Source organism: Astatotilapia calliptera, chromosome 3, assembly GCF_900246225.1.
Source record: "Astatotilapia calliptera chromosome 3, fAstCal1.2, whole genome shotgun sequence".
NCBI classification, from domain to species: Eukaryota; Metazoa; Chordata; class Actinopteri; order Cichliformes; family Cichlidae; genus Astatotilapia; species Astatotilapia calliptera.
Genome location: NC_039304.1, coordinates 10,963,585 through 10,989,546, shown reverse-complemented (window position 1 = coordinate 10,989,546; position 25,962 = coordinate 10,963,585). Strand labels below are relative to the sequence as shown.

General features: G+C 41.0%; 1 protein-coding gene across 4 annotated transcripts in view; it reads right to left on the bottom strand.

Moving 5' to 3' along the window:
- The window catches only part of pcxb (pyruvate carboxylase b), a 291,444-nt gene extending 265,962 nt beyond the window's left edge, over positions 1-25,482 (bottom strand). The window contains exons 1-8 of one of the 4 annotated variants that reach the window (XM_026161745.1): positions 24,997-25,482; positions 12,180-12,316; positions 10,101-10,194; positions 9,398-9,488; positions 7,445-7,610; positions 6,315-6,460; positions 2,711-2,828; positions 67-134 (exon numbers count right to left, since the gene is read on the bottom strand). In XM_026161745.1, the coding sequence (XP_026017530.1) occupies positions 67-134; positions 2,711-2,828; positions 6,315-6,460; positions 7,445-7,610; positions 9,398-9,488; positions 10,101-10,194; positions 12,180-12,316; positions 24,997-24,998 (822 nt within the window). In that variant the 5' untranslated portion in view covers positions 24,999-25,482. Of the gene's footprint in view, positions 1-66; positions 135-2,710; positions 2,829-6,314; positions 6,461-7,444; positions 7,611-9,397; positions 9,489-10,100; positions 10,195-12,179; positions 12,317-13,040; positions 13,068-13,727; positions 13,939-24,996 lie in introns of those variants that run through there. The other 3 variants (XM_026161746.1, XM_026161748.1, XM_026161747.1) reach the window with 3 other exon arrangements.
- Between the last annotated feature and the right edge of the window lie 480 nt (positions 25,483-25,962).

The window sequence follows — 25,962 nt, the reverse complement described above, 5'->3', positions numbered from 1 at the left end:
TACTTAATGAAGCAACGCCGCAAATAAAATCTTAAATGAAAACAAAGACGAAAAAGAGGGCATCACCTTCTGGTGTCTCCGCTGAATGGAGCAGTCTCTCTCGTAGAGGTGGATGACATTACCATATTTATCGCCTGAGGAAAGACAAAGATGCAAGTGAGGAAATAACAGAGGAAGCAATTTGTATATATAAAAAAAAAAGTAGATAAGCAGCAGTATGAGGACAAAGAGCAGTGTAAAGAGTGTGGCTGCGTTCAAGGACAGGACATTTTCTTGATGCTACGTGAGGCAAACCCAATTTTGGAGCACGAGAGTCGGTCCCCAACCCACCGAGTCGTTTGGTACCGGCCCACCAGAGTAAAATTTATGGTTTTCATCATTAACTCTGTTTCCCTGGGTCTTTCTGCCATGTTGAAGTTGTGCGTCTTATTTTGGAAAAAAAATAAAATAAAATATTTTCACATTACCATAGCGACCAGAGAGCATTAAGGGGCAGAGAGGAGGATGTTACGCTCAATGTTGTTGGAGCATTTCAAGAGGATACCGCTAATAAAGCTAATTACAGTGAATTCGCATTTATCATTATATTTACACAATACCGCTATTTTGTTGTATTTATCCACAACACCTTAAAGGAGTCCGTGAAAATATTGTCGGACATTAAACTGGTCCGTGCTGCAAAAAAAGGTTGGGGACCGCTGCTTTAGAGTGACCACAAACAGCTTTTTGCTGCAATTACAGCATCAGATTTGATCGATTGCTACTGCAGATAAGAGCTTTTAAACAACTGAATATGACATGAAATGATGAGTAAGACATTTTATGTCAATGTGACAACACAAGGCTTCTTTTAGTGGCATTATTACTTAACAGGACTAAAAGATAAGACTGATAGTTGAGAAGCAAACTAAATGAAATTCCACAGATTTTACTTAAATGTAGGGCTGTGCGATATGACCAAAATCTCATATCCCGATATAAGAATTCTATCGTCCTGATAACGATATAAATCACAAAAATGTAACATTTTCTGTAAATTCTGTGAATCTCGGGTGGCTCGTCTTGCGGGAAGTGTTTCCAGATGCGCATCATGTAGCTGGAGTCGAGTGTTTTAACCGATGCATGAAACTCTACATTTTTAGACATAAGTTGTAACGGCCGCCGTTTTCTTTGTGAGTATTTATTACACAGCGTGCTGCGAGGAAAAGCCTGTTCTGACGTTTGAGTCTGAGGTTTATTTTTTAGCACCTGGCGGCTCTTTTTTACTTCTCATCCGTAAATAATCTGCTCTTTCACGTGATTCAGTTTATTTTGAAAAGTCTCAACAGGATCTTGAGCTTGAAAGGTTTATGTGGAACATAAACAAGCGGACACGCGATGCTGTTACCGTCGTTGTTGCTAACCACAACTCATAAAAACAGCCGCTTGTCTGTCCATAGTGTGGTTATATAAAATATAAGAGAAAGAGAACTTTAAGAAATTAATATAGCCACTACAGTGACCATCAAAACGATGAAAAATTACTGTAAACAGTTTATTTTGCGACACCATGAAACAAACGATAGCGTAAAATGAAACGATAGCCGTTTTTATATCGTCATCCGATATATATCGTTATATCGAACAGCCCTACTTAAATGGTTTGATGTGCAAGAGTTCATTAAAAGACAATGCAGTCAAGACAGTAGAGCCCTTTTTCTTCACTTATTTATTCCCCAAACACTTTTTAGATTGGTCCTTTTCTCTTCAATAACAGTGACATTTTTTAATTTGACTTCTTCAAATTTCTCCTTTTATTCAAATGATTCAAAATCCAAAGCTATTCAGTGGCTCACGGTTGTGAACCATTTTGTTGTTACAGCTCTTCATCTGTAACAATTTTACTGAAAATTACTGCAGTTAATGGACCATCAAAACCCTTTCAGATCAACTTTTCCAAATAATCATTTAAACTGTTAGTCATCACAATCAACTTGCAGAATAGAATACGAGCAAACATGCGAACCGCCATTTGTTGAGTTAAAACAGTCCAATAACTACAAACTATCACAGTTTAACCGCACTAGTTAACGTTATATACCTCTGAAATAGTTCTTACAATCTAACAGAAGCGAGGATTGATGGAAGCTGGGCAGAAAACGCAAAATAAATACAAGAAGAAATGAAACTGGATGGCAAAGGGAGGAGACAAGAAAAAAGGAGAGAATATTAAAGGGAGACCCAGAGAGGAAAGTGGAGACTGAAGGACTGCCAGAATTCAGAGGGCTGGCAAAGACATGGCTGTTAGCAGGTAATTCAGAAAATTCACAAAATCCTTTGCAAGCCCTAAAGAGAGCAATTAATCAGAGTGAACATGCACACGCATGCACACGTGATTAGCTATGGCAAATTCTGAATGCCACCTTGTGTATGTGTGGCCATGGAAACATGCAGACACCTCTGTGCAGTACAGGCACTTCCTGCAAGTGTTGGTGTCGGATTTCAGTACTGTAATAGAGTGCTTGCAGAGTTACATGCACTAAAATGAGAAGATGTAATGGCTGGAGAATAAATCATCTTCCCTCTCCTTGTTCATCTGCTTCACCTCCTCCCTTAGCACTCTTAGATTTCAAGGGCTACAATGCAGTTTGCCTTCTTAATGAAACTCAGATAAACATAAACCAGATAAATAGTTAAAAGGCAAACGTAAATGAAGTCAGAGTGCACTTACCAAGGATCTGTACTTCGATGTGCCTCGGCTTTTCAATAAATTTCTCGACAAACAAGGCTCCGTTCCCAAAAGCCGTCAGGGCTTCAGAGTAGGCCCGCTGGTAATTCTCCTCAAGTTCCTGACAAACAAGAGAAATCCATACATGTCCAAGTTAGTTCAACCGTTCAAGAGACAGTCCCAGCAAACTAATGCTTTTCAAATGTATGGAGTGGTATTATTCGTGTTATTTAGACAACTGCTGTTCCCCTTTTGCACATAATATTTTATTTGTCCCGACAGAAATGTTTACATTCCCCTAGAGAGTAAGACGGGACACAATATCTCTGGAAGATCACAGTCCACCATGTTCAAGGTCACGACTCCATCTGTGTTTGTCAGTCTGCAAAACTCTGCCAGCCAATTCAGTCTCCTCTATGGAGGAAAGACACAAATCACAACCACGCGCCCTTCCCCTGAGCCTCAGGAAAGGAAACTCGAGTCCATCCTCAGCTGTCATCTCATAGCCTTGACAAAAAAATGCATTTGGAGGCACAACTACAACATTCAAGGGAACTGCAGATGTCATCAGCGCTGCTAAAAGCAGTGTGTCAAAGAAAAGGGCAGAGATGGCACAAAAGGAAGCCACAACTTTCAAAGAACAGGAAATTATACAACTAATACATAAATAAGCCTTTAAATATCTGATCAGACTCACCGGCTACCAATAAGGGGACAATCAAATGATTTAGAACCAAGTATTCACCAACTGGCTTTGTCACCCCTTAATCAGGTGATCATGGACTGAAGCGAGTGCTACGAGCACAGGAAGAACAGCTGCTTTGCTAGTACGTCTACATCTCATCCAGTCATCATTCCTGCAAACTTAACACAACTGAGAAACCAGAAAAACCTGCTAGTTACTGTCAGGGACTCCCAAGTCTGACTGAATGCAACACTTTGGGGGGGAAAAAAATGCTTCAAAGTTGCTCAATTACATTGTCATTCACGAGCCTGTAGGTGCAAGAGGACTTTTGAAAGACTGGGAAACTTATGAAGATCGCATTTGTACTCCTTCCACATCTTCTCAGTGCATCGTCAGCTCTGGCCACTGGAGCTTTGACGCTTGCCATTCCCTCGTCCTCTTTCACTTCTTTTGGAAAGCATATCACATCAATCCTAGAGGGGTGGAAATACTAAAATCTAGCAGACTAGCTTATCTTAGCCTTGCTTATCAGTAAACATACACATCTCATCCTACAACATGTTGAGAATATTAGCTTCTGTCTGTTAATTCAGCATACAAATAACCTACGAGCCGGCCTTAATGGAATAAAAAGTCAACCTACGCATTGTTGCCTGGCGGTCCCAACAGTACAGAGAAACCTCTTTACAATTTCCTCACATCGTATCTGCTGGAGTTGCTGAGGCCCTTGTGACTCAACTGAATAACTAGAAATGTCAACAACTAATTAATTAGACTGGGGTACGACTCAGAAAAGGTCACACTTTCCAATATGTTGCCGACTTGCATGACTACAGTAGGACGCAACACTGCCACCACTCATGTAGATCAGAAACTATAGCATAGTGCCAGTGAATAAAGCGGGGCTTACATTTAAACTGACACTTGTCAGTGTAACTTGTGTTTCTCGATCCAGGCTTTAGTAAATGTTTCGGGCAGCACATCCGCCCAACGACATGATACGATACAAGTAGGAGAGCGCGATCTGGTTAATCTGAGGGCCAAGTAAACACGTTAAACCATTTATGGTACTCATTCTTGAGAAATGCAGTTTAAAGGATAACATTACAGTGCTCAAAGGGTCATCAGGGAATATTATTATAATCTAGGGGCAGCAATGACGCTCCCTCCGCTGTCCTGATATTGCTAACGCTAGAAACAAAGCAACCTCGAGGCATGCACTAAAATAGGGGTGATAACTTGACACTTCCTGGTGTTTAAAGGCATAAAAGCCCCTTTGAGGGACACATTTTGAGAAAAAATATATATATAATTGTAAAGGGTAAAATAAAAATCACATCTCTGGCTTCTTTTTAACCCTCTATAATTTCTAATGTTATGTAATAAAACAGAAATAATGACTTAACACAATTCCCCTCATATTGAACAGTGTCAAGATAAACTGTACTGTCTCCGCTTGGCCAAGTCGCCAATAGCAATCAACTGAGGTTATGAGGTTAAAGTACAGCTATCCTGATTTTTTCTCCTCCACAAGCATTTCCCAAAACACCAAACATCAGCCAAGCGACGCCAAAAAGCTTAATGAATGTATTTTAAGGGACTCTTGCGAGGTTAACGGTCTGTAACCAGCACCGTTATAAAAAAAGATGCTCACCATACTCAATATAGATGAAATAAAACTGCAGAAGCACCATTTACGCAGGCCATCACTGCACTGTGGGTCATTTTGTGTCATGTCGGGCTCAGACTGCTGGAGCTTGGGATAATTCGGATATTCAAAGAGAAATCTGATCCCAGACCTCGGTCAGTGACGACAATGACTCGGATTCAGAGTCTTGGTTATGTGAGAGTTTTACATCGCTAAACAAAAGACGACACGTTTGACATTTAGTTTAAATCTGGGTGATTATGACAACACTTTTGCACAACTGAGTGCAAAACAAGCCAGAGATATAGCAGCCTGGGTTTGTCTAGAAACTGTCCCCTCTAGAAAGTTTACACTGTCCAGTCACATGAAGGCAAAAATGCCCCGGGTAAAAAAAAAACAAATACAAATTCCACCAGGCCTATGAGAAACCACACAGCATTATCGCCACAGGCTTGAGGAGGGAAAAGCCGCCAGCATCACTAAATGAGCAAATTTTGCTGAGCTAACTGGCTAGGTCGCACAGGCACATGTGGCTGCACTGAGCGGAGGTTTCCACCTCCATAGCCAAAGGGTTTTTCTGAATGTGGCAAGAGTTTTGAAACATACTTGCAGGCACTAAAGTTGGGATAATAAACAGAAATATTGGGAAGTCCAGTTGTTCCTGATTGCGTCATTGTTTTACATACAGTCTTGCTGAAAAACAAACGATCTGTCGGCCAATCTTACATTTTATATCCAGATAACACTTTTGAGCCAACAGATGAATCTAAAATTCCAACTCTTGTAATATGGGCCTACAATAAGATTATGCTACCTATTTTGACAATCTTCTGCTATTTATATACTGTTTATATTTCAGTTATTAGTATCAAGGACATGTTGAGACATTTTACTGTTATGGACCAAAAAAAAAAAAAAATCATTTAAAAAAAAAATCAAAAAGGTAAGATGCATGAAATCACTGTTTTTATCTTAAACCGTGAGAATACTTTAACTGTGCCTGCTGGACAGCCTCCAATTATACTCACTTAAAAGAAAAGAGAAAGAGCCAAACATAAATCACTCAGACTCCTTCACTAAGTGACCGAGCCACTTTCAGGGCACAGATTCCAATACATCCAGAGTGATTGGTGCCCAGTTTGAGATTTTCAAGTAATTTCAACTCGATTCAAAGCAAACCGAATGAATAAAAACGAAAAAAAAAAAAGTGTCATTAGGTTGGTCGGTCAAGACGCAGTTTAAACAGCTTCCTCTGACACCATACAAGCGCTCACCTCATATTCTCTGACCACCCTCATGCCACGACCACCTCCACCATAGGCTGCTTTGAAGATAATGGGGAAGCCGTATGTCTGGGCAAACGCCTGCGCCTCCTGCAGACTTGAGATGGGAGCATCTGTTCCTGGGACCACAGGTACTCCTACACAGGGTTGGGTTTGTGACAAACATTACTTTAAAAAGGATGTCAAATGTTACAGAGGAGGGGAAAAAAGGAAAATAAAAACTCTAGGACCATAATTATGACAGTTACTGATATAATCAAAGAAGGTTGGCAGCCATTAAAGACAGCAGCGCAATCTAAGATTCACTTGGTCTTGAAATACTAAATTATTTAGTGGCTCAAAATGACAAAAGCATCCCATTAATAGAAATAGAGCTTGTTAGATTTCCTACAGTTGCATAAAAGAAAAAGAGCATGCTCTTAAAATATTCATCACCTCAGTGAATACAAATTTAATACACGCATTAAAGCGACAGCAAATGCAAAGGCAGAGTGAAAGGTAGATGGAGGTGTGAGTCATCTTGCAGAGTGATTTAAATTTAAACCACACTATTACTAATAGCGTCACAAGCTTTACATGCACACTGCCAGTCAGCTACGCTTCCATTTTATCATAGTAAGTATACAACTACTACCATCACATAATACGAATCTATTATACACGTTTCCAATTCCATATTTTCTCTTTACTCCAACAGCCTTGTATGACTCAAGGTTCAAAACAATCTTCATATTTTGCAGGGCCTTGGTGCTTCAGTTCATCCTCTGATACAAGCCGTTTCAATTCTCCCTTCGAGCCAACTTTCTTCTGATTTGCTGGCCCTTGCAGAATGAAGGCTTGAATAGCAGGGTTGTGAGGCTGCTGTGCTCACCTGAGATGACCAAATTAAGCACATTTGCCATTTTTAAAAGCCAGGAATATTTACAAGAAGCTGTCAGGAAAGGGGCATTTGGAGGAGTCTGAAGCCTGAGATATTGGCTCATAGAAATTTCCTGTACTGACTTCATTATTTCAGACACCTATATCTAGAAAAAACACAACAGGTCCACTATCATGAGCAAGCCTCAAAAGCCTCAAACCTACATGCAACCGAGCATCATTTTGGGGTGGTCATATCATACCTGCATTCATAGCCAAGGAACGAGCCTCCACCTTGTCACCCATCTTGCGCACCGTTTCTGGAGATGGTCCGACAAACATCACCCCGGCATCCGAACAGGCCTGAGCAAATTCTGCCCGCTCAGACAGGAAGCCATAGCCAGGATGGATAGCATCCACACCGTTGTCCTAAGTAGGCACAGATGGATAGACTTTTTTTAAATTCACCCATCCCAGAGAAAGTAAATATAGCTCAGCTAAGCTGCATGAGTTGTGTTAAACAGAGAGCCACTGGGGGCCTCAGTTAGCACTTGGATGTCTAATAGTGAGAGAAACAAAGAGGTGTCACACACTAACCTAAATGCTTTAACACATGCAATCTCATGGTAGTGCAAAGAATTTGTGTTACTTAAAAATGGTTCTGAGTTCATTTTATTCTCATTTTATCTTAGTTACCATTACCTTAATCATCATCATAATGGACACCAGTAGGAGACTGAGTGAACAGACAGGCGTAGATAATTTGAGGGTCAGCGGGAAGGTATCGAGTAAGTGTACACACACACACACACACACACACACACACCAAAGGGTAGCAGACAGATACAGTAGCTGCCGAGGCTGACAGATAGAGCCATCTCTGGATCAGTATGTGCCATCTGCTCTCGGATACAAGGCGGACTATAATTATGGGCTGTCCCGTTGTTAAGGGAGCTGTTACTGGCAGGCCAAAAGAGGCACTGAGCCACACAGAAACATAGCAAGTGCCATGCATGCACACAAGCAGGTAAAAGAAGACAGAAAGAAACCCACAAATTTAACAAGACGTGGACAGCAGATGAAGATTAACAGAGGTTAATACGATACAGTAGGGTGCACGTGTGGGCTCACGCATTCACGTCCAACACAACTGTTTTAATTGTCATGTTGGACAATTTTAAGAAAGAAAATCATCAGCTTGTTAGCGGCTAAGTGAAGATACATTGTGAACAAGAGGTAAACAAACTAAATATGAAAGGGTGAAAACAGGAACACACAATGCTGGCATGGGCTGGCTGAGCTCTCAGATAGCCAGACGGATTTTAGAGAAATCAGTTTGATGCCAAAGGCTCCCCAACTTGGCTGGCTGACCACATGCCCACGCAGAAGAGTATAAAACATGAGAGATTGATCAGAAAAATGATAATAAACTGACAGCATATCCTGGAGGAGTGGAGAGAGGATGGGAAAGATGCAACAAAGAGCCGATATGATCTACACAGAGATAAGTGGCACAGGGAAGAGGAGAGGAAGGGAGATGGGAAATGAAAGTGAAAAGGAAGCAAGGAAAGGAAGAAACAAGAAACTGTGGACACTAGACACGGATACTGACCACGAAGGAAAACAACAGGGCAGGGGTGTGCGAGTAGAGTAATACAATATTCCCTTTTCTTGTGCAAGTAACACAGTGAACAGAAAAGAATCATATTCCAGTCCATGTCCGGTCTCCAGCTAGAAGCTTTTTTTCCTCCACTACTGACAGCAAGAGATGAGACTTGCATAGCATGGATTTTCATTTCAGTCAAAGGCAAAAATTCAATTACAGTCAATACAAAAATTAATAACTCGCCAGCAGCGCTTTATCAAATTCTTCATTTAGGGGACCGTTAAGATGCGTATGGGCACTGTACATGACAGCGCTGTAAGGAAATGGAGTATGCTGGTCTTAAATCAGGGGCAAACGATTGAACTGCTTTCATTTTGGTCAGAACATCAATCTGAAAATAAACCGTTTTATCTGAATTGCCTCATTTTGTTTATTTAACTCCACCGAGAGCCAAAATAATAAGTGAAAAAAAAATCTGATTATCACATAGCTGTACTTCCCAGTGGCTTTATTATGTCTTTGTTAGCTCTTCCAAGTTTCTCTTGAGACATGTGAACCACCATACAGGTGAAGTGGAAGAGTTACTTTTGTGAAGGTGAAAACTCGTTACCTTGGCGACTTTGATGATGTCTGGAATGTGCAGGTATGCTGCAACAGGTGGCAGGCCTTTCCCAATCAGGTAAGCCTCATCCGCCTTCTGCCTGTGAAGACGAGAACACGCAAAGACGTGCATTAGTGAGACGGAAGGTGGCCAGCTCAAAATATAAATGTATAAAAATCAGGCTGCATGTACAAATATGCACCAGCTTTCAATAAATACTGGACAGGAGCACTTCAGTAAATCAGGTAAACTATAAACACTTAAAACATTACCATGATCAGGGTTTATTGGGTACAATGCTGCATATAAAGAGTGAAATAGAAAATGATGGAATAAAAGTGGAGCCGAATAAAAGCAAACGCATTAGGAAGGAAAAACAGGAACAGGTAGAAAAGTATCCGTGTTATATTTGAAGCTCACAAAGAGCCAAAATAGTTTGTGTGCATGTAAACTAAGCTGCGAGATTACCTGAATGTTTGTAATGTCAATACAATTATACTTATGTCCCCACTTAACATCAACTGCAAAACAAAGAACCCACCCAAAGCGCTGGAGCGGAGAAAAATGCTCCCAAGACTCCTTTTCAATTGCTATTACCTCTAATCAGCTGTTAGCATTCTGTAATCAATATCCAGCAGTGGCAGGCGAGACATTTAGAAGCCATCTTTATTTAAAACACTACGGCTCACTCTAATGTAGCACACACTAATACCTGTGCATTTGTCCAGTGTCCTGCTCTGAATACACGGCCACGGTTCGAATCCCCAGCTCGGTGCAGGCTCTGAACACACGGATGGCGATCTCACCTGAAAGACGAGAGGAACACATGAGATGACTCAATGCAGAAGGCGGTTTGGTTTAGCTTTGCCACATCTCATTCTCCCAGCTCCATCTGTTCCCTTCCTCTCTGTGTTTTCTTTTAATATATTCCCTTTATTATGCAAATGTTTCTTTATTTTTTAGGAGACTGTGTGTAGAGGGAGGCTGTAGTTCTTTCATCATCTAGGTTTTATAAGCACAGACTTTATAGCATTTTATCAACATCCTGTAGCGTTTTGCATCTAATGCCTCAGCTGAGAAAAGAAGCCCAAACTTTGTAATGTATTGCATGAAAACAAGACCTATGCAAAAAAAAAAAACGTCAGACACTGCAACAAGTCAACAGTTTTTAACTCAAGTTTGAGAGAACAGCGTAAAATCTCAGCTTCAGACAAGCAAAACGCTGCCTGACTTTTATCTTGCTGTCACAAAAGCCAAATACTTTTTCAAGCAACACGCATTTAGAGGGAGAAAGTTAAGTCGCTGAAAACAAGTAAGCTGTGTTGTTCTTGCTTGAAGGCGAGGACAGCGTTCAAACATTTGCACGGCTTTTAAAAAAAAGAAAATAAAATATGAGGAGAGTAGACGAGCATGAAAGGAGTAACTTCTGGAGAAGAGCAACAGCATGAACATGAAAGGGATGAAAGCGTGAGGGATAAGAGAAGAGGACGAGATGTATGGAAAACTGACAGATCAAAATGTAGTTAACTTTAAAAGAACAATGCAAAAAAGAAAAAAGGCACTCGAGCTTGTCTTGAGGACGAAACGCTGTGACAGGAAGTGGGGAACAGAAATGAAAAGAAAGGAGAGGAGTTGCTAGAAGAGCAGAGAGGCTATGGCAGAGACGAGATATGTTTGGTGAAGTGGAATCTGGGCTGATATGATATGATGGTGTGCCCTTATCGCCACATAGGCGCGCGCACACTGCAGCCAAGAACGGCCCGATGCGCTCCAGTGTGAAGAATGTGATCTTATGTGGTGTTGCTATCGCGTCAGGCTGATGTGAAGCAGGGGGGGGATGGACGGAAAGCCCCGCTGTGTTCGAGCATGAAGGACAGACCACAACTCATTTGAATCACATGGATGTATTCCAGCAGCTAAACAGAGCCTTTGTGAGATGTATGCATGCAACAGGGGGCCTATAGAGCGCCACGTGCTTTCAAGACCTCCAACAGTACTGAAAACCCATGCACCAATAAAACTGGAATAATGAAACAATGAAGCAAATCAAGCATTTTAAATGTGACTGCAGGAATGAATATAATAAAAGCAATTCGAATAAAAAGCATGAATCTATTTATTTAATCACTCAAACACTCTTCATCACCTGACAGAGCAACTAATTGCACGCTGGCCGCCTCTCAAAGCACATCAATGATGTTTATCCCGCCTGTAACAACCGTACTGTGGACTGCTTTGTGTTCAGGAAACTCGGGTTTTCCCTATAATTACATTTCTATTCAGACCTCAGATACCAGAGCGGGATCATTTTTATTTTTTTATTATTTTTTTTTACTTTCATGTCTATTTTAGTTGAGCTTTGAACGGCAGTGACAGTACCTCTGTGACAGTATGTAGAGCAGAAAATTCAAAAACACTTTAATACATAGACCCAGTACACAGCACAACTTCCGAGTAATGACGGCTGTGGCAGCAGCTCCACATTCATATCCAATATTTTTTTAGGTTAAAGCAAACAAAGCTAGCTTCAACAGCCACCCACATACAATGTGTGCTTAAATATTAGCATACGCCAAGGCAAACTAAATGCTGGGCATTAAAAATTAACAGATCCAAGAGTCTGTTCTCGCCTCAGGGAGACTGTAAATGTCATAACTTTTTTCTTACATTATAAATGAAACTGCATTAAACTGTAGTTAATTTAACAGTGCTTTCAATTGCTTGTCTTCTTCAGTGGGAAATTATAACTGGTATGAAGAAAAAAAAAGAAAGAAAAGAAAAGCAGTCTTACCTCTATTGGCCACCATCACTTTCTTGATTGGTCGATACTCATTCTTCGGGGCAGAGTGAGCAAATCGGGTGAGAACATAAGCCCTCCGGAAAGCCAACACACCAAAGCCACTCCGGGCTAAAGTGTACCTAAACATCCTGAGAGGAAAAAAAACAACTGTTCAACTACACAAACAAAACAAATGCAAAGTAAGAAGACAGGAGTAAAATATTAAGATAAATCTAACACATGAACAATGAAACAAGGCTCTTTTTAAATGTAAAAAAACAAAAAAAACAACAACAGTATTTTGGAGATCTGTGGTTCTCACCAAAGGATGTGTGAACCACATTTGGAGAAATTAAATCAGAAGCTCCCTCTTAAGCTACTGCTGAGCCTCCACAACATGGCATTTTATTCAGAAGTGTTAAATTGTCCTTGAACTAATATTTACAAACAGTCCTGGATTATTGAAGGATTCAGGAAGGGGAAAAAAAAAAAAAGAAAGGCTGTACAATGAGCAAATGGTTGAGGCCTGTGAATGTGATGGCTGTTGCTGGGGAAAGGTGGCTGAGAACATAATGGATAGACCAGTATTTTTAATGGAAGCTAGACCATTTTTTTAATGTTTAAAACATATTTTGGAATTGTACAATGACACAGTAACCATTTTAGTACAAATAATGGATGACACAGTGGTGCCCATGGTTAGGTTATGGCCTCTATGGGTGAGGTTCAACTCCAGTCTGGGACCTTTCTGCTCCCTGTAACTGTGCAAGCTCGCTTTGGGTACTCTGGCTGCCTCCCACAGTCCAAAAAACATGCAGTTAGTGGGGTTCAGCTAACTGGCGATTTAAAAATTGACGATGCCTGGCGCTCTGCCTTAGCCTCGTGACTCCAGGCTGCACCGTGCTTCTCGCCTTAGCTCCCTGCGACCCTGAATTGGATAAACGGAAGCAAATCGATATATACTAATAACAATTTTTAAAAAAAACAACAACAAAAAAAACAAGCCTCAAAGGATAAGCTCTAGTTGATTAGTTACAGCATAACTTCGTCCAGGAAGCCAGACTGTCATTAAAAAAGGAAATTGAGGAGGCGGGAAAGCCAATCAGCTGCTGCTCTGCTTGCCAGCAGCCAATCAACTGCTAGTGTCCAATTAACGACAATGAGTTTCTGGTGCGTTTGTGCAGTTTCTCTACCAAATTACAGCAATAAAGATGAAGACTAATTACCTAGAAAAGTACAACCATATAAACTATGTTTTGTACCAGACACACAGATCTCCCTTTTTCTGCCCATTTTTAAAAAAAAAAAAAAAAAAAAAAATATATATATATATATATATATATATATATATATATATATAAAAAAGTCAAAAGATTTCTTACAAAGATAATTATAGCTTTGTAGCTTTGTTCCCTCTGAGCTAACAGCCGGTAACAAACACACAACCTGACAAACCCACTAGTCGTCACAACTAAATGGGCATTAAGCTACTGACTGTTACGAACGTTTAGCAGCACAACAGCCGCGTGAGCGCCACATGGCACAGGCGCCCATACGCACGTGCGTGAAGGTGCAAACCGTGTCACAGCTCCCTGAGCTTGATGAAGAGCTTGATGAAGAGCTTCTCGTTCATGTGAGGAGACAGGCAGAAGAAGTTCAACGCTAGTGAGGCAGCCAGGCTTCTTCTTTAGGCCAGACCTCAGCCTCCACTTCACTAAAAGTCCTTTGCTGCCACACTGTGGTCAAACGTCGGAACTACAGTCAATTAGGTCCCCTTGAAAGAACAAGTATCAATTTGCCAATGAAACAATAAACCAAACTAAAGGGAATAATCACTGCATTTGATTATTAAATGCACTGATTATGTAATGACTTAAATGCATCCTTCAAGTCTCATATTTGTCCTAAGCCATAATATTATTTGTATGTGAATCCAAATATCTTCAATAAAAAATTTCTTAAAATTCAACTTTGCATTGACAATAAACATATCAGAGCCACATGCCACTACACAGTTATTTCCTGCTTTACTGTGGACAATTGTTTGTTTCTGCTGAGATATATGATGCCATTTCTCACACTGCACTACTTATGTAGACAAAGTGCTGAGACACTAGAGCACCAAGATACAGATCTGGATAAAGATTTAAAAAGTCGTTTTCTACTCACGTTCTACTGTTTTGGAAATACTTTTATCACACACTATAAATAATTAGCATTTAGCCGAATTAGAAAAGGAATAAATGAGACAAGAATCGTTCAATAAGTTAATGTCTTGAAGCCGTCTGTAGACACCATGCAGTGGAAACTCAGCCTGAAACCAAATACTGCATCTACACAAAAACAACAGGCACACCTGAAGAAACAGATTCAGTTTCCCAAGCCCTGAATACTGAGCGGGCCTAACAACAACAGACTGAAAAAAAACTGGATCCTTTCCTTGAACCTTGTAGTAGTACCTCTAGGTAGTCTTGAACTTTAGATTTTAATTCTTTAAACGCCATAAATAAGCCTTAATGACAACCATCACCATGGACCGGAAGCAGCCAATGAAAACAGGCTGTGACTGTGAAAATGAAGCTAGTCAGGGGAACATATATAAAGACGTCATATTACGTGAACTTTCCACTGTGGTGTTATTAAACTGCTTTGCACTTCTCCGTCTTCCCATCTCACTCCACTAATAGATCACGCAGCCAACAATGGCAAATGTGTCCCAGAAAGTGCGCTGTGGTATGACGAGGAGATACTGGGACAGTCCGGCAGTCGCACTAAATCTGAGTGCAATTTCGGTTTTTGGAGAGCGTGAATTATATTGCTATTTTTGGCTCAGAGGCTGACTCAGATACAGTTGTCCGTGCTATGAAGGGTGCTTTGGGTTCATACTAAAAAAATGTAAGATGAGCAGGTAAATAAAACCGGGGGCTTCGTGTTCCCGGGATGTGGGAACTCACAGCTGGAAATCTTGGTTCACTCTGAGGCCCGAATCAAAGTTAAACACAACAAAAAACTGAAAGGAAAAGCACAGACGTGTACTTTTCCTGAAACTTGCAAAGCTTTTCATAAATGCTGTCTTTGCAGCACAGACATTGCATGTTCTCACCGGCTACACACTCGGCAGCAGTGTTTGGAGAAAGGAATACAATGAGGGTAAATACAGCTGCACGAGCGCTCTATGAGACAACTCTAGCTACGTTTCTTTGATCCGTCAGCACTAATATAAAGAGCAGATGATGTAACATTATGAGGTGTGATCACGGTCCATCTTACTGTCTGAAACACAGCAATCAGGCATTGCTTTATCATGAAGTGCTGAGAAACCCAAACCCCACCTTATACTCAAACATGACAACTTAAAGCTGGAAAAGACAAAAACTGATAAAAGACAAAACCCCTGAATTTGTGCTGGACAGAACGAAGGAATAGCCAGTTCAACACAGTGTATCGCAATATTATCCAATATTTTGTAACAACACTGCTACACCAAATACGTATCCTATTATTTCAACTGTAAAAATGATGAACTTTTTAGTACGAGAAGAATAAAATCAAATTCTCTTTCAATCCACCGGATGGCGCTCCTTTTTTCTAGTATGGTCTGCGAGGTTCTTCTAATGAGTTTTCTTTCCTAGTCAAACACAGACAAACAGGGACTTTTTGGATTTCTTAACAAGGTCAACGGGGGACAGATATGACTCACGGGATTTGTAAGGACCGTCGTGGAATACTACGAACATGAGCGCCAGTGTCACACGCCACCATCCGATGATGGCAAAGCAATGACTCGCTCGGGCTTGTTAGTTTCTCGCTCAACCAAAAAAAGTACTGAAGATTAGACACACTTAGCTTGACAAAGCTTCCAAAGACCCCCATTAAATCCTGTGGGTAATGAGGGTCTGTCACAGATTGGAGGCAGTGAAACCCAGGTATGGTTCCCCATAGACAGGGCCGTACCCAGGCTCTGCTGAGGCACAAGTTGAGGGACGTTTGAGTACCAGAGAAAGGGTTATGCTAACTTGTGACATAAGTCTATGTGCAGTTATTATTGAATACATAATTATTATCTGTAATAACATTGTATCATGAATTAAGTGTCATGATAGTACTGTGTAATAGAGTGTTTATAATCAGGACCATCAGTATAGTTGTTCTGCATACTTCTGCTGCTCCTCTCCATCTACAGAGTATGAAAATAAACAGCCGTCTTCCTGCAGCTCTCCTCTCTCTATTCTGATCTGAGCGGATAAGTAGCTGCACAAATATTAGAGCTCTCAGCTCTAATATCAGATTATTCGATTTTTCAATCCCCAAATATCAGTATTGGTATCAGCCTTAAAATTCTGCCACGTTCTACAACACAAACATGGGTGTTTATTTTAACCAAGCTCACCCAGGTTGAAACTCTCCTACTTAACACAGAACACCACCCCATCTTATTTCCCCCATGGACTTTTTCACTCTTTATGCGAAACACCTGATCAGGTTTAAAGAGGCACGTGACTGGCCAAAGTCTGCTGTCGTGGGCTCAATCTTCTAAAGCCTGAAAGGGACAAAGCCTCAAGGAGGTGAAGGAGTTGAGCTAACTCTCAGAAATGTAATATTCTGAAAGACTGTTATGGATTTTTGTATGATAACGACCAAAACATGGCGCCTACTTCAAGACGTGCATACACACACAACAGGTGGACAAAATAAGAGCACTTTGACGCATGACTTTAACTGAGGGAATCCAGGCAAAATCCGCTTTATCAACAGGAGCTTTTACAGGATTAAACGGCATATAAGTGTTTTGAAGAAGCTACAATTTCCACTCTACTGGAAGGGCAAAAAACAGAAGATCCAAAAAAAAAAAAACCATACATTCTGGTATCTTCCCCTTTTTCCTATTTATTTATATACAAAGCTAACTTTTTTCAAGATCCCTTTTTGTAGTAAATAGCGACCAAGTCAGAGATCAGAACCACTCATGTTATCCAGGGAAAAAACCTGCTTACATTAACAAAACACTGACACATCAGATACATCTTGTTTTGCAGTTTATAAAGTACTAGATATCATTAAGAAATGCTTTTTTTTTTTTTTTTTTTAAATCATACAAAAATATTACATTTTCAATTATTCTAAATGTAATTTCAATATAATATTCATAGCATACCTGAGAAAGAAAAACAGATCCCTTTCCACTGGCCCTCTAACAGGCGCACAGACAAAGGAATGTGACCTTCGCCTTTCACTAAGTCAAAAAAAATGCACGGGATTGTTTTAGTTTCAGATATGAGCAAGGTTCAAAGAATTTTTAAAGCAAAACTCTGCATGCTGTTTCATTGTGGAGGCTCCAAACGAGCTGCAGGCCTCTCACTCCTGCAGACTGCTATGGTATGAATGTCTGTAGTACAAAAACTAAAAACACAGTCAGTGAAAAGTTGCAAATAAAGCAGCGAAAAACCATCAAAGGATTTATTGTGTCAAGTTAGAGGAACTACATTCATTACGAGACACTTCATCTAGGCGGATCGAGCGCGTTTAATGGTGCTGGTTTCTTCCAGGTGTATCACGTGCTTCCTGTCTTTTCCTGATTTCATTCAGCACACCTCACGATGAAACACGATGCATTACAGCAGTATGACATCATCTGAAACAACTCTAGCATCAACGTTTTCCCTAACTCAACCCCGACCGTATACAAGTACTGAAAAAAAGAAATCCCAGCTGGAAAGCCAAAGTGGAATAATAGCTTCATGCCAAATGTACTCCATGACCTCTTTCTCTCTATTGTAAGTCTCCAACTCTCTCTGTGTCTCTTCCTCTCAGTAGTTACAGCAGCAAAAAAAGGCACAAGCACAAACATCGTCAATAGCTAACGTGGTCTTAAATTTTTATATTGGAAAACCCAGAAAAATAAGTTCAAGAAAAATGTGTTGCCACATGCATGCATCATCCTGTCCTCAGAGAAAGGTTATATGGCTACTGAGTGAAACCTTTGGGTGCTAGGCAGCTTAAAGCACCGCAGCGACTTCTGGTTCGTACATTAACTTCTTGGAGATCAAAGTTCAGCTCTGTCTTGTCTGTGATGTTGTGACACACAGACACACATAACTAGTTTCGACTTTGCCCTGCTTGGGTAATCGAGGGGCAAATACATAGAGCTAGCTATCCAACAGAAATTGGGCAATAACAAACAGTCTACCTTTCGGCGCTTACAGCATTCAGGGTTATCGTTAGAAGAAAAGGATGTGCTGTACGTGATGGACTTCTGTTGATGTTCACTGGCTGTTGTGGGCTCATCAAAAAAAAAAAAACAGGACTATCAAAAAAGCTCAATGAAAGTGCGTACATGTGCAGCTGCTGAAGTGGCATGCATGACCATGCGTCTTCTTTCACAGCGCTTAACCCTCTCGGGCTCCAATTAAGTTTTTGTTGCTAATGCACAAAAGAATACCTGCAGTGGTACTTCTGAGTAAAAAAACTCATAAAATATGTATGTGGGGTAATCAGGTTGTTAGCTTTTAACTGTTGCAAATCTGCAACGCCTGCCTTGAGAAGGTTAAATAAATATTAAATAGCTGCGTTTTCTTTTCTTTTTTTAGCACTTTGTGATAAACATAACTGAGCAAAAGCATCAGCTGCTTTTTCGGTGAGCCTTCCTCAAATCCAGAGCAGGTAGCCTCAGTGTGCTCGGCATAGTGGCGCGCAAACCCATTTTCCACCTCCTGCAAGGTTTGAGTGGCTATCGTAGTGGATCTCCAGAGCAGATAACCAGTTGCAGCCCGAGATGGTTGAATTGGAGTACATCCAACTCTGAGGTGAGAAACTCCCTGGGAAGCATTGATAACAAGCAGTGCAACGAGTGAACCAGCAGGCAGAACAGAAGATTGGCTGCGGCTAACTGATTAGCAGTGAAACTTACAAACTATCAGCAAGGAGAAAGTTTAATAGTTCTACTAATGAAAACTGGTTAGAAAGGCATAAAAATAAGCATTTAGTCACCAGATATATTCTAAGTAATTACCAAAAGAGACTTTTTTCTTTTCTGTAAAAATATGGCTAAATTTAAAATATTTCGGTCACTGCAGGTACAAATAATCTCTCTGAGACAAAAGCTCAGGTTTCAAACTGCTCTGACCAGTTTCATTTCTACTGTTGCATTCCACGAAAGTCGGAATTTCAGAACTGCAAGTCAGAACTCTGAGCTGGAACGCCACTTCCAAGTCGGAGTAAAGCCCACCGACACCTTACCTTCCTAAGCAGAAAAATTATTCTTGCTTTTTCCAACTTTACTACTAAAACACACTCAATTATGAAATTGAGCTCCAGCATCAAACTTATGAGGTAAATTTAATGGGGTCGATGTGTCCCCCTCAGCTATCAGCTATAAATACTTCTACAAATGTTATAAATATTAAATCCACCAATTCGGTCATGAAAAAGTGAAACACGCACATGGCCGATAAGTTACTCCAGTAACCACCAAGTTAAATCCAATAGCAGCAGCGTGACTGAGGAGGACACTGATTCTGGGGCATGTGCATGTCAGACTTTGGGAAGCCCCCCCCCCCCCCCCCCATATGTCTCTTTGGAGCTAAAAGGAGGTCAATCTTCAGTTTATTCTGCTCCTTCTAAAACCAAGCACTCCAAAACTGAAAATAAAGTTGGAGTATTCTGCACTCACAGTCGACGACCCAAACTGTCCCAGTGTGTGGCGAGTTTGTTAATCCACTTCTCCACCTTGAGAAAGAGTCTCTCCTTTTTTGTTTACTCTGCTATCAAAGACTTTTGCACTGTATACATGCCTTTATCAGCCTACTATGTGTGTATGGTTGTAACTTTGTATAACAAGTCGTGATGTGCTTTTATACATTTAGACTTTCTTTATCAGGCGCCTCATGTTATTGCATGTGTGCCTCCAAACACAACTTAATGTCAGAATGTGTTTAGATGTCTGATCTGATGTGAATCCAGCTCAGTAAGCTTACTGATGTAAAGAAAAGGCAATAGTTAATTATTCTGTTTACTTACAGGAATTTAATATTTTATACAAAGCACGATGTGCTGTGTGAACATATGCGGGAATCCAGCTTAATACAAATAAATCAGCTGCAGGCTGTTGTGTTGAAATGCACCTGAAAAACACCTATTTTACAGTCTGCAATCAACATCTTCATCATGTGAGCTACAACTGAACTAAACAAGTTTTAACAGAACATTTTCTCACACCCACACACACACACACATACACAAATCTTTCCCCGAAGACATAAAGCAGATTCACTTCGATCCAACGATTCCTGAAAAAGTTATTTTTCATTAGCCGCGATGGAGAGAGGCAGAATGCACACCGAATGGAAAATGGATGTGCATTCAACCGCACTCCCTTCCCTCCTCTCTTCCTTCTTCCACCCCGGCAGTCTCCATCTCTGCCCCACCTGCCTCTGACCTGATAGGCAGAAGTGATTACTCTGTTTGTGTAAACTGGGACAAACCATATCCGGGCTCTTTAAACAAGAATGTTTACAAGACAGAATAACACAGAATAAAGATCAGCTGTATCAGAGCAGCAAGCCCTCGTAAACCAGGCTTCAAAGTTATTGTCAGCAACGTGAGCGTCACGCAGCAGGAACAAGCTTAAGGTTTGACTCTGTGGGGCTCATACCATAAAGGTTAGATTACTGAACTTGTGGAAAAGTAAATCATGGGTTTGAATTCGCAAGTAGTTTGGGATACAAGAAACACCTGTGATCATTTAAGTGGACCTGGAACTTGTTTTAATGCTGCATAAAGCTTCTTTAAATTAACTACTAAGCAGACATTTAGCTAAAGTGTAATCAAGGACACGAACTTGAATGAAGCACTGTTGCTTCACAGCAAGAAGGTTTTTGTATGTTTTCCCTGTGTTTGTGTGGGTACTCTGGCTTCCTCCCACAGTCCAAATACATGCGGTTAGTGGGGTTAGGTTAATTGGTAACTCTAAATTAGCCATAGGTGTTAATGCGAGGGTATGTGTTAGCCCTGCGACAGAGTGGCGACCTGTCCAGGGTGTGCCCTGGGTTATCCCCCTGCGACCCTGACAAGTATAAGCGGAAGAGAATGGACGGTATAACATGTGGTGCACTGAAAAGACTTGTGAGCTATGTGAACCTGCTGCATTTTACTTTCAGACACTTTACCAGCTGAGTCAACAGGATGGTCCGACCCCCCGCTGCTACACGCTGCCCCGTGAAGACCTACGATGTACTGGTGAAACATGATCTCTCACATAAATCCTAAATTTTCACGTTACTTTCACTGATCAATTTAGACGCTCTTTTGAGAACCTGCCATTTATTTTCAGCTTTTTCAGGACTGACTTCTCATTTATATGTCGATTTTATTCTCAAGAAAGGTATCTGTGATGCAGTGGGAGCAATGATGAACACTGCAAAGGAGAAAGCTCTCGAATTGTAGAGAGGCAGTGTGTAAAAAACAGCCTATAGGTTATATTACACTAGTCAAGTGTGATGTAACCTATAGGCTGCATACTATCCATTTTAAAAAGTCCCTTTTATGCAAAGTCCTGTTTCACACTCACCAACCAAAATAAGAAATGTTAGATGAAAGCTCTCCATGGCCATTTTCATGCATAAAGTCCAGACAATGTCAAGAGGATCAGGTTGAGACACTGTCTGAAGTTGTTCTTTCTCACACAGAGAGAGACAACAGGTGATTGTGCACATCTGCTCAGTCAAAACACAACTGAAAACTTTAACAAGCACACAAAATCATCTTTATATCACTTCCCTAAGAGGGTAAATTGTAGAGTGGCAGTTTTTGATTGCCAGTTTAATGGCACCGCTTGTTGACTCAGCTAAGTGCAAATGACTGGATGATGCCTTGGCGGCAATTAAAGGAGAAAGTCCAGTATTTTTATAAGAATAATACAAGTTATCCATTCGCAATTACATGGAAACCCCAACAACAGGTCAGCACTCCAATTAGCTGCTTGAAAAACTTGTGTGGAGGATAAGGCAGGTCAGCACACATGCATACTGAAATACACAAGTGTGTCCATGTTTCCAGCATACATTAAAAATACCCATCCATTGTCACTTGAATTTATAAATGCATCAAAATTTACGTTGACAATTTATATATTTACCCACCCATCCATTCTCTTCCACTTACAGTTTAGGGCTGGAGCCTATCAAAGCTGTAATAGGGTGAAAGTTGAATACGATTTGGACAGCTCGCCACAGCTCGCAACAACTATTCACACCAAAATTCACACCTATGTGCAAGTGTAAGTCTTTAGAATTGCCTTTCAACTAAACATGCATGCCTGTGGACTAGGGCTGCCACGATTTGTCGACTAGTCACGATTACGTCGACTATCAAAATCGTCGACGACTGATTTAATAGTCGAAGCGTCGTTTGAAGCTTTGTAAGATCACAAAAGACGCAGGAATAAGTGGCAGGATTTAAGAGTGTAATAACGGACTGAAACAGAAGATGGCAGCATTGCATATACAAGGATGCCAGCTGCCGTTAAACCCCGAAGAAGAAGAAGAAGCAGCTGTGTCCCAGAATTCATAGCGCGGCCCAGCGCAGTTTCCAACAATGGCGGCAGCTAGTTAGTTTTAATGTTACTCTTATTATTCTTTCTGGGTCACAAAATAAACGTTTAACATATTTTCAGGCGAGAATGTAGCTGTGTAAACCTCAAATATCTGCTCAGTTTATCAGGACACCACATATTTTCAAAAGCGCTCCGACGTTTTCGGAGACATCTGTTACCCACTAGCTCGTTAGCGAGCTGGGGGCTAGGCTCACTAGCACCGCGAGAACACCGGACTCCCCGCAAATCGTTTTCAAACCCACCACCGTCTTTCGCTACTCAGGTTAAATATATATGAGTCACTTAGATAACTTAAAATGTTATTGTTTGGCTTTTTTTTGTATTTTATTTGTTCCTGAGTAAATCAGTTTGTCTGAGATTAAAGTTATAGTTTTTACACAGCTGAATAAACTCAAGCAGACAGCTGATTATCAGAAGTGTGAGATGCTCCAGAATATACCCCAGTGTCCTGGGGTATATTCTGGAGCATATTCTGGGGTATATTTTAGATAGCAAGGAGTTTATTAAACTTCACCGAAACAATCTGCAAATTTCATTAAAATTTAATAAACTATCATCTTGTCTTTATTTTTAGTTAGCACAGACCTTAAACACTTAAAGCTGTAAGCTAATGATAGTTATATAAGAGCAGATGCTGCTGGTGCAATAAGCTGTAGTTTTATGTCCAATGGATCTGATTAGTCGACTAATCGCAAAAATAATCGGTGACTAGTCGACTATCAAAATAATCGTTTGTGGCAGCCCTACTGTGGACTGAAGGAGGGAGAACATACTCCACACAGAGTCACCAGCAACCCAGGGCTGTCATGCTGTGAAGCAACAGTGCAAAAATGGCAACAATAAAAATATATTTAATACAAATTGCAGTTGTGTAACCTGGAAGTAGACAAACATGTACTGTGAGACAGAAGAATGTTGATGCCACTTTGCAAAGTGCTTGAGTCTTCGCTGCACTTTTCCTCGTGAACCATTTAATTTATTAGAAAGCATTTCAGAAAAGAGTACTTAAAAAGGCTCCTTATACCTACGACATATCAGTAAAGACTTACGTCTGGAAATATAATCTCCTGTGATCATCCGAGACCTCCAAATATCACCTAAATCCGTCACCGCAGCACAGTTAAAGCAGGAGTGTCAGCTGGCACAGTTGTCTAAAGTGCATGTCTTCATCAAAAGGGGCTAAGATGACTTTGTAGCATGCCTTTTCAGTTTATTGCACTCACAACAGCTCTAAAGGTTCTGTGTTGCTACAATTTACTGCAAAATTGTCTTTTTGAGAAGCTGGAGGTGTCAGTTATTGGAGGAAGATAAGAACTATAAACAGAGTTCTTAAAGATTTAGATATGCGCTACTTTAAAATTCTGGATCACTTTCCTCCCGTTGCTCTGTCTTTACTGCTCCAAAAACTACCATCAAGGTGAAATTTGTTCCTTCTGAAGGATGTACAGCATTTCCTGCTTATGACTAATCAAACTAGCTGACTTCCTGCTGGGTCTCCCTGAGCTCTGGGATGGGACAGCTGTTGGCATGTACCACAGTGTGACGCAGAGTAAAGGTTGTTTTGAGGATGAACAAACAGTCCAACATCCACGGGATCAAAGGTCAAATATGACGGGGAACAAATTTCTGCATTACAGAATCTGTGAGGGAAAAAAAGTCAGAGCTCCCATTTATGTGTGGCTTACACGAAAACAAACACATTGTGCAAGCTGCAAGTTTCAGCATGTACACAGATGTCTACTCTTTTCTTTACACAGAACTCCATCTGCTAAAGGACTCCTGCAGTTTTATATTATACTGTCTATGCAATGCTAGCAGTGATGACTTTTCTACGCCTACTGCAACTGTCCAGTGAAACGAAATCTCAAGCCTGAAGTTTCTGTGTGCACATTTGAGTCGGTTATAAGTCAGCTATGAGTGTGTGACTGTGTGTAACTAACAGAAAGCTCCTGATTAAAACGTAAACGCAGTTGGTACTTCATGTTCTGTTTCAGGTAAACACGCACACCTTGCGCATGTACCTGTGTCACAACTGTGCAGCTAAGACCGTGGTTTAAACCACGCTTGCAACACGTGCCACGCTTAAGTTACTTTAAAAATTAGGCCATTCAGTCACTCTCGATCAATCTCAAGTCAAATGCAATCAATCAATGACAGCCGAACAAACAAGACTCATTCATACTCTCTCTCACACACACGCTTTAACCCATCAGTACTCACATGCTGGCGTTCAGACGGTGTCAGTGAAATGATGTGAATCCGCAGCTGAGTAACCGGACACCAACTGTAAACAGTCGACTATCAGAGAGTGTTTATGGTTGTGCGTCTGCTTCTTTGCGTGCTAACCTCTCTCACACAGTTACAGACACACTGCTGCTGCTACTCGAAAGAGAGTGAGCAGAGAGGCTGGCTTGTGTGTACACACAGACTGGCACCGCACACGCAAACACAGAGTCACTTTGGGGCAGCCGAGCTGGCGCTCAAAGCGTTTAGATACACACTCTCACACACACACACACACACTGGCTCTTATGTGTAGTGAAGAAGCTAGGACTCTGAAGCTAGTTGCTAACTGCTTACTGAAGCTAACTTAGCTAGCAGCTGACACCGTCCGTCTCCGACTAGCGGATATATGGAGTCTGCTACTGCGCCTGCCTTCTGCCGTTAATCTCCCTCTCTCTCCTCTCTCTCTCTTCCATAAGCGTTCATCCCTCTCTTTCACATGACGCAACCAGGCGCGCCCCCCTCTGCTCTCAGCCAATCACAGAGGGGAATATGACAGCACGCAGTGAGCGGCAGGGTTTAAAGAGCTCAGACCGGGAGACCCCTACGTAAGGTTACGTAATTACGAAGGGGCTGTCAGCGTTGCACCCTTACAGCTCATCAACGCAGGAATAGCTCATGTGTTAGGAAAGGAGAATGCAGCCACAAGTTTCAAGTTTGGGCAAATGGAGAGTAGGTCGAGTATAAATAATGGGCAAAGGATATAAACTTAGCACAAAAAGTAATGACTTTTTTTGTTTGGTCGATTATTTCTTTGCTGCAGGGGCGATTCTAGGTTCAGACTCTTAGGGGGGCTCAGCTCCTGATCATGTCAGCAGTGCCGAGCAATTAATATTAATGGGATATGCTGTTTGCAAACCTAAATTCAGTTAGATACACATTACAATGTTACACTCTAAAGCA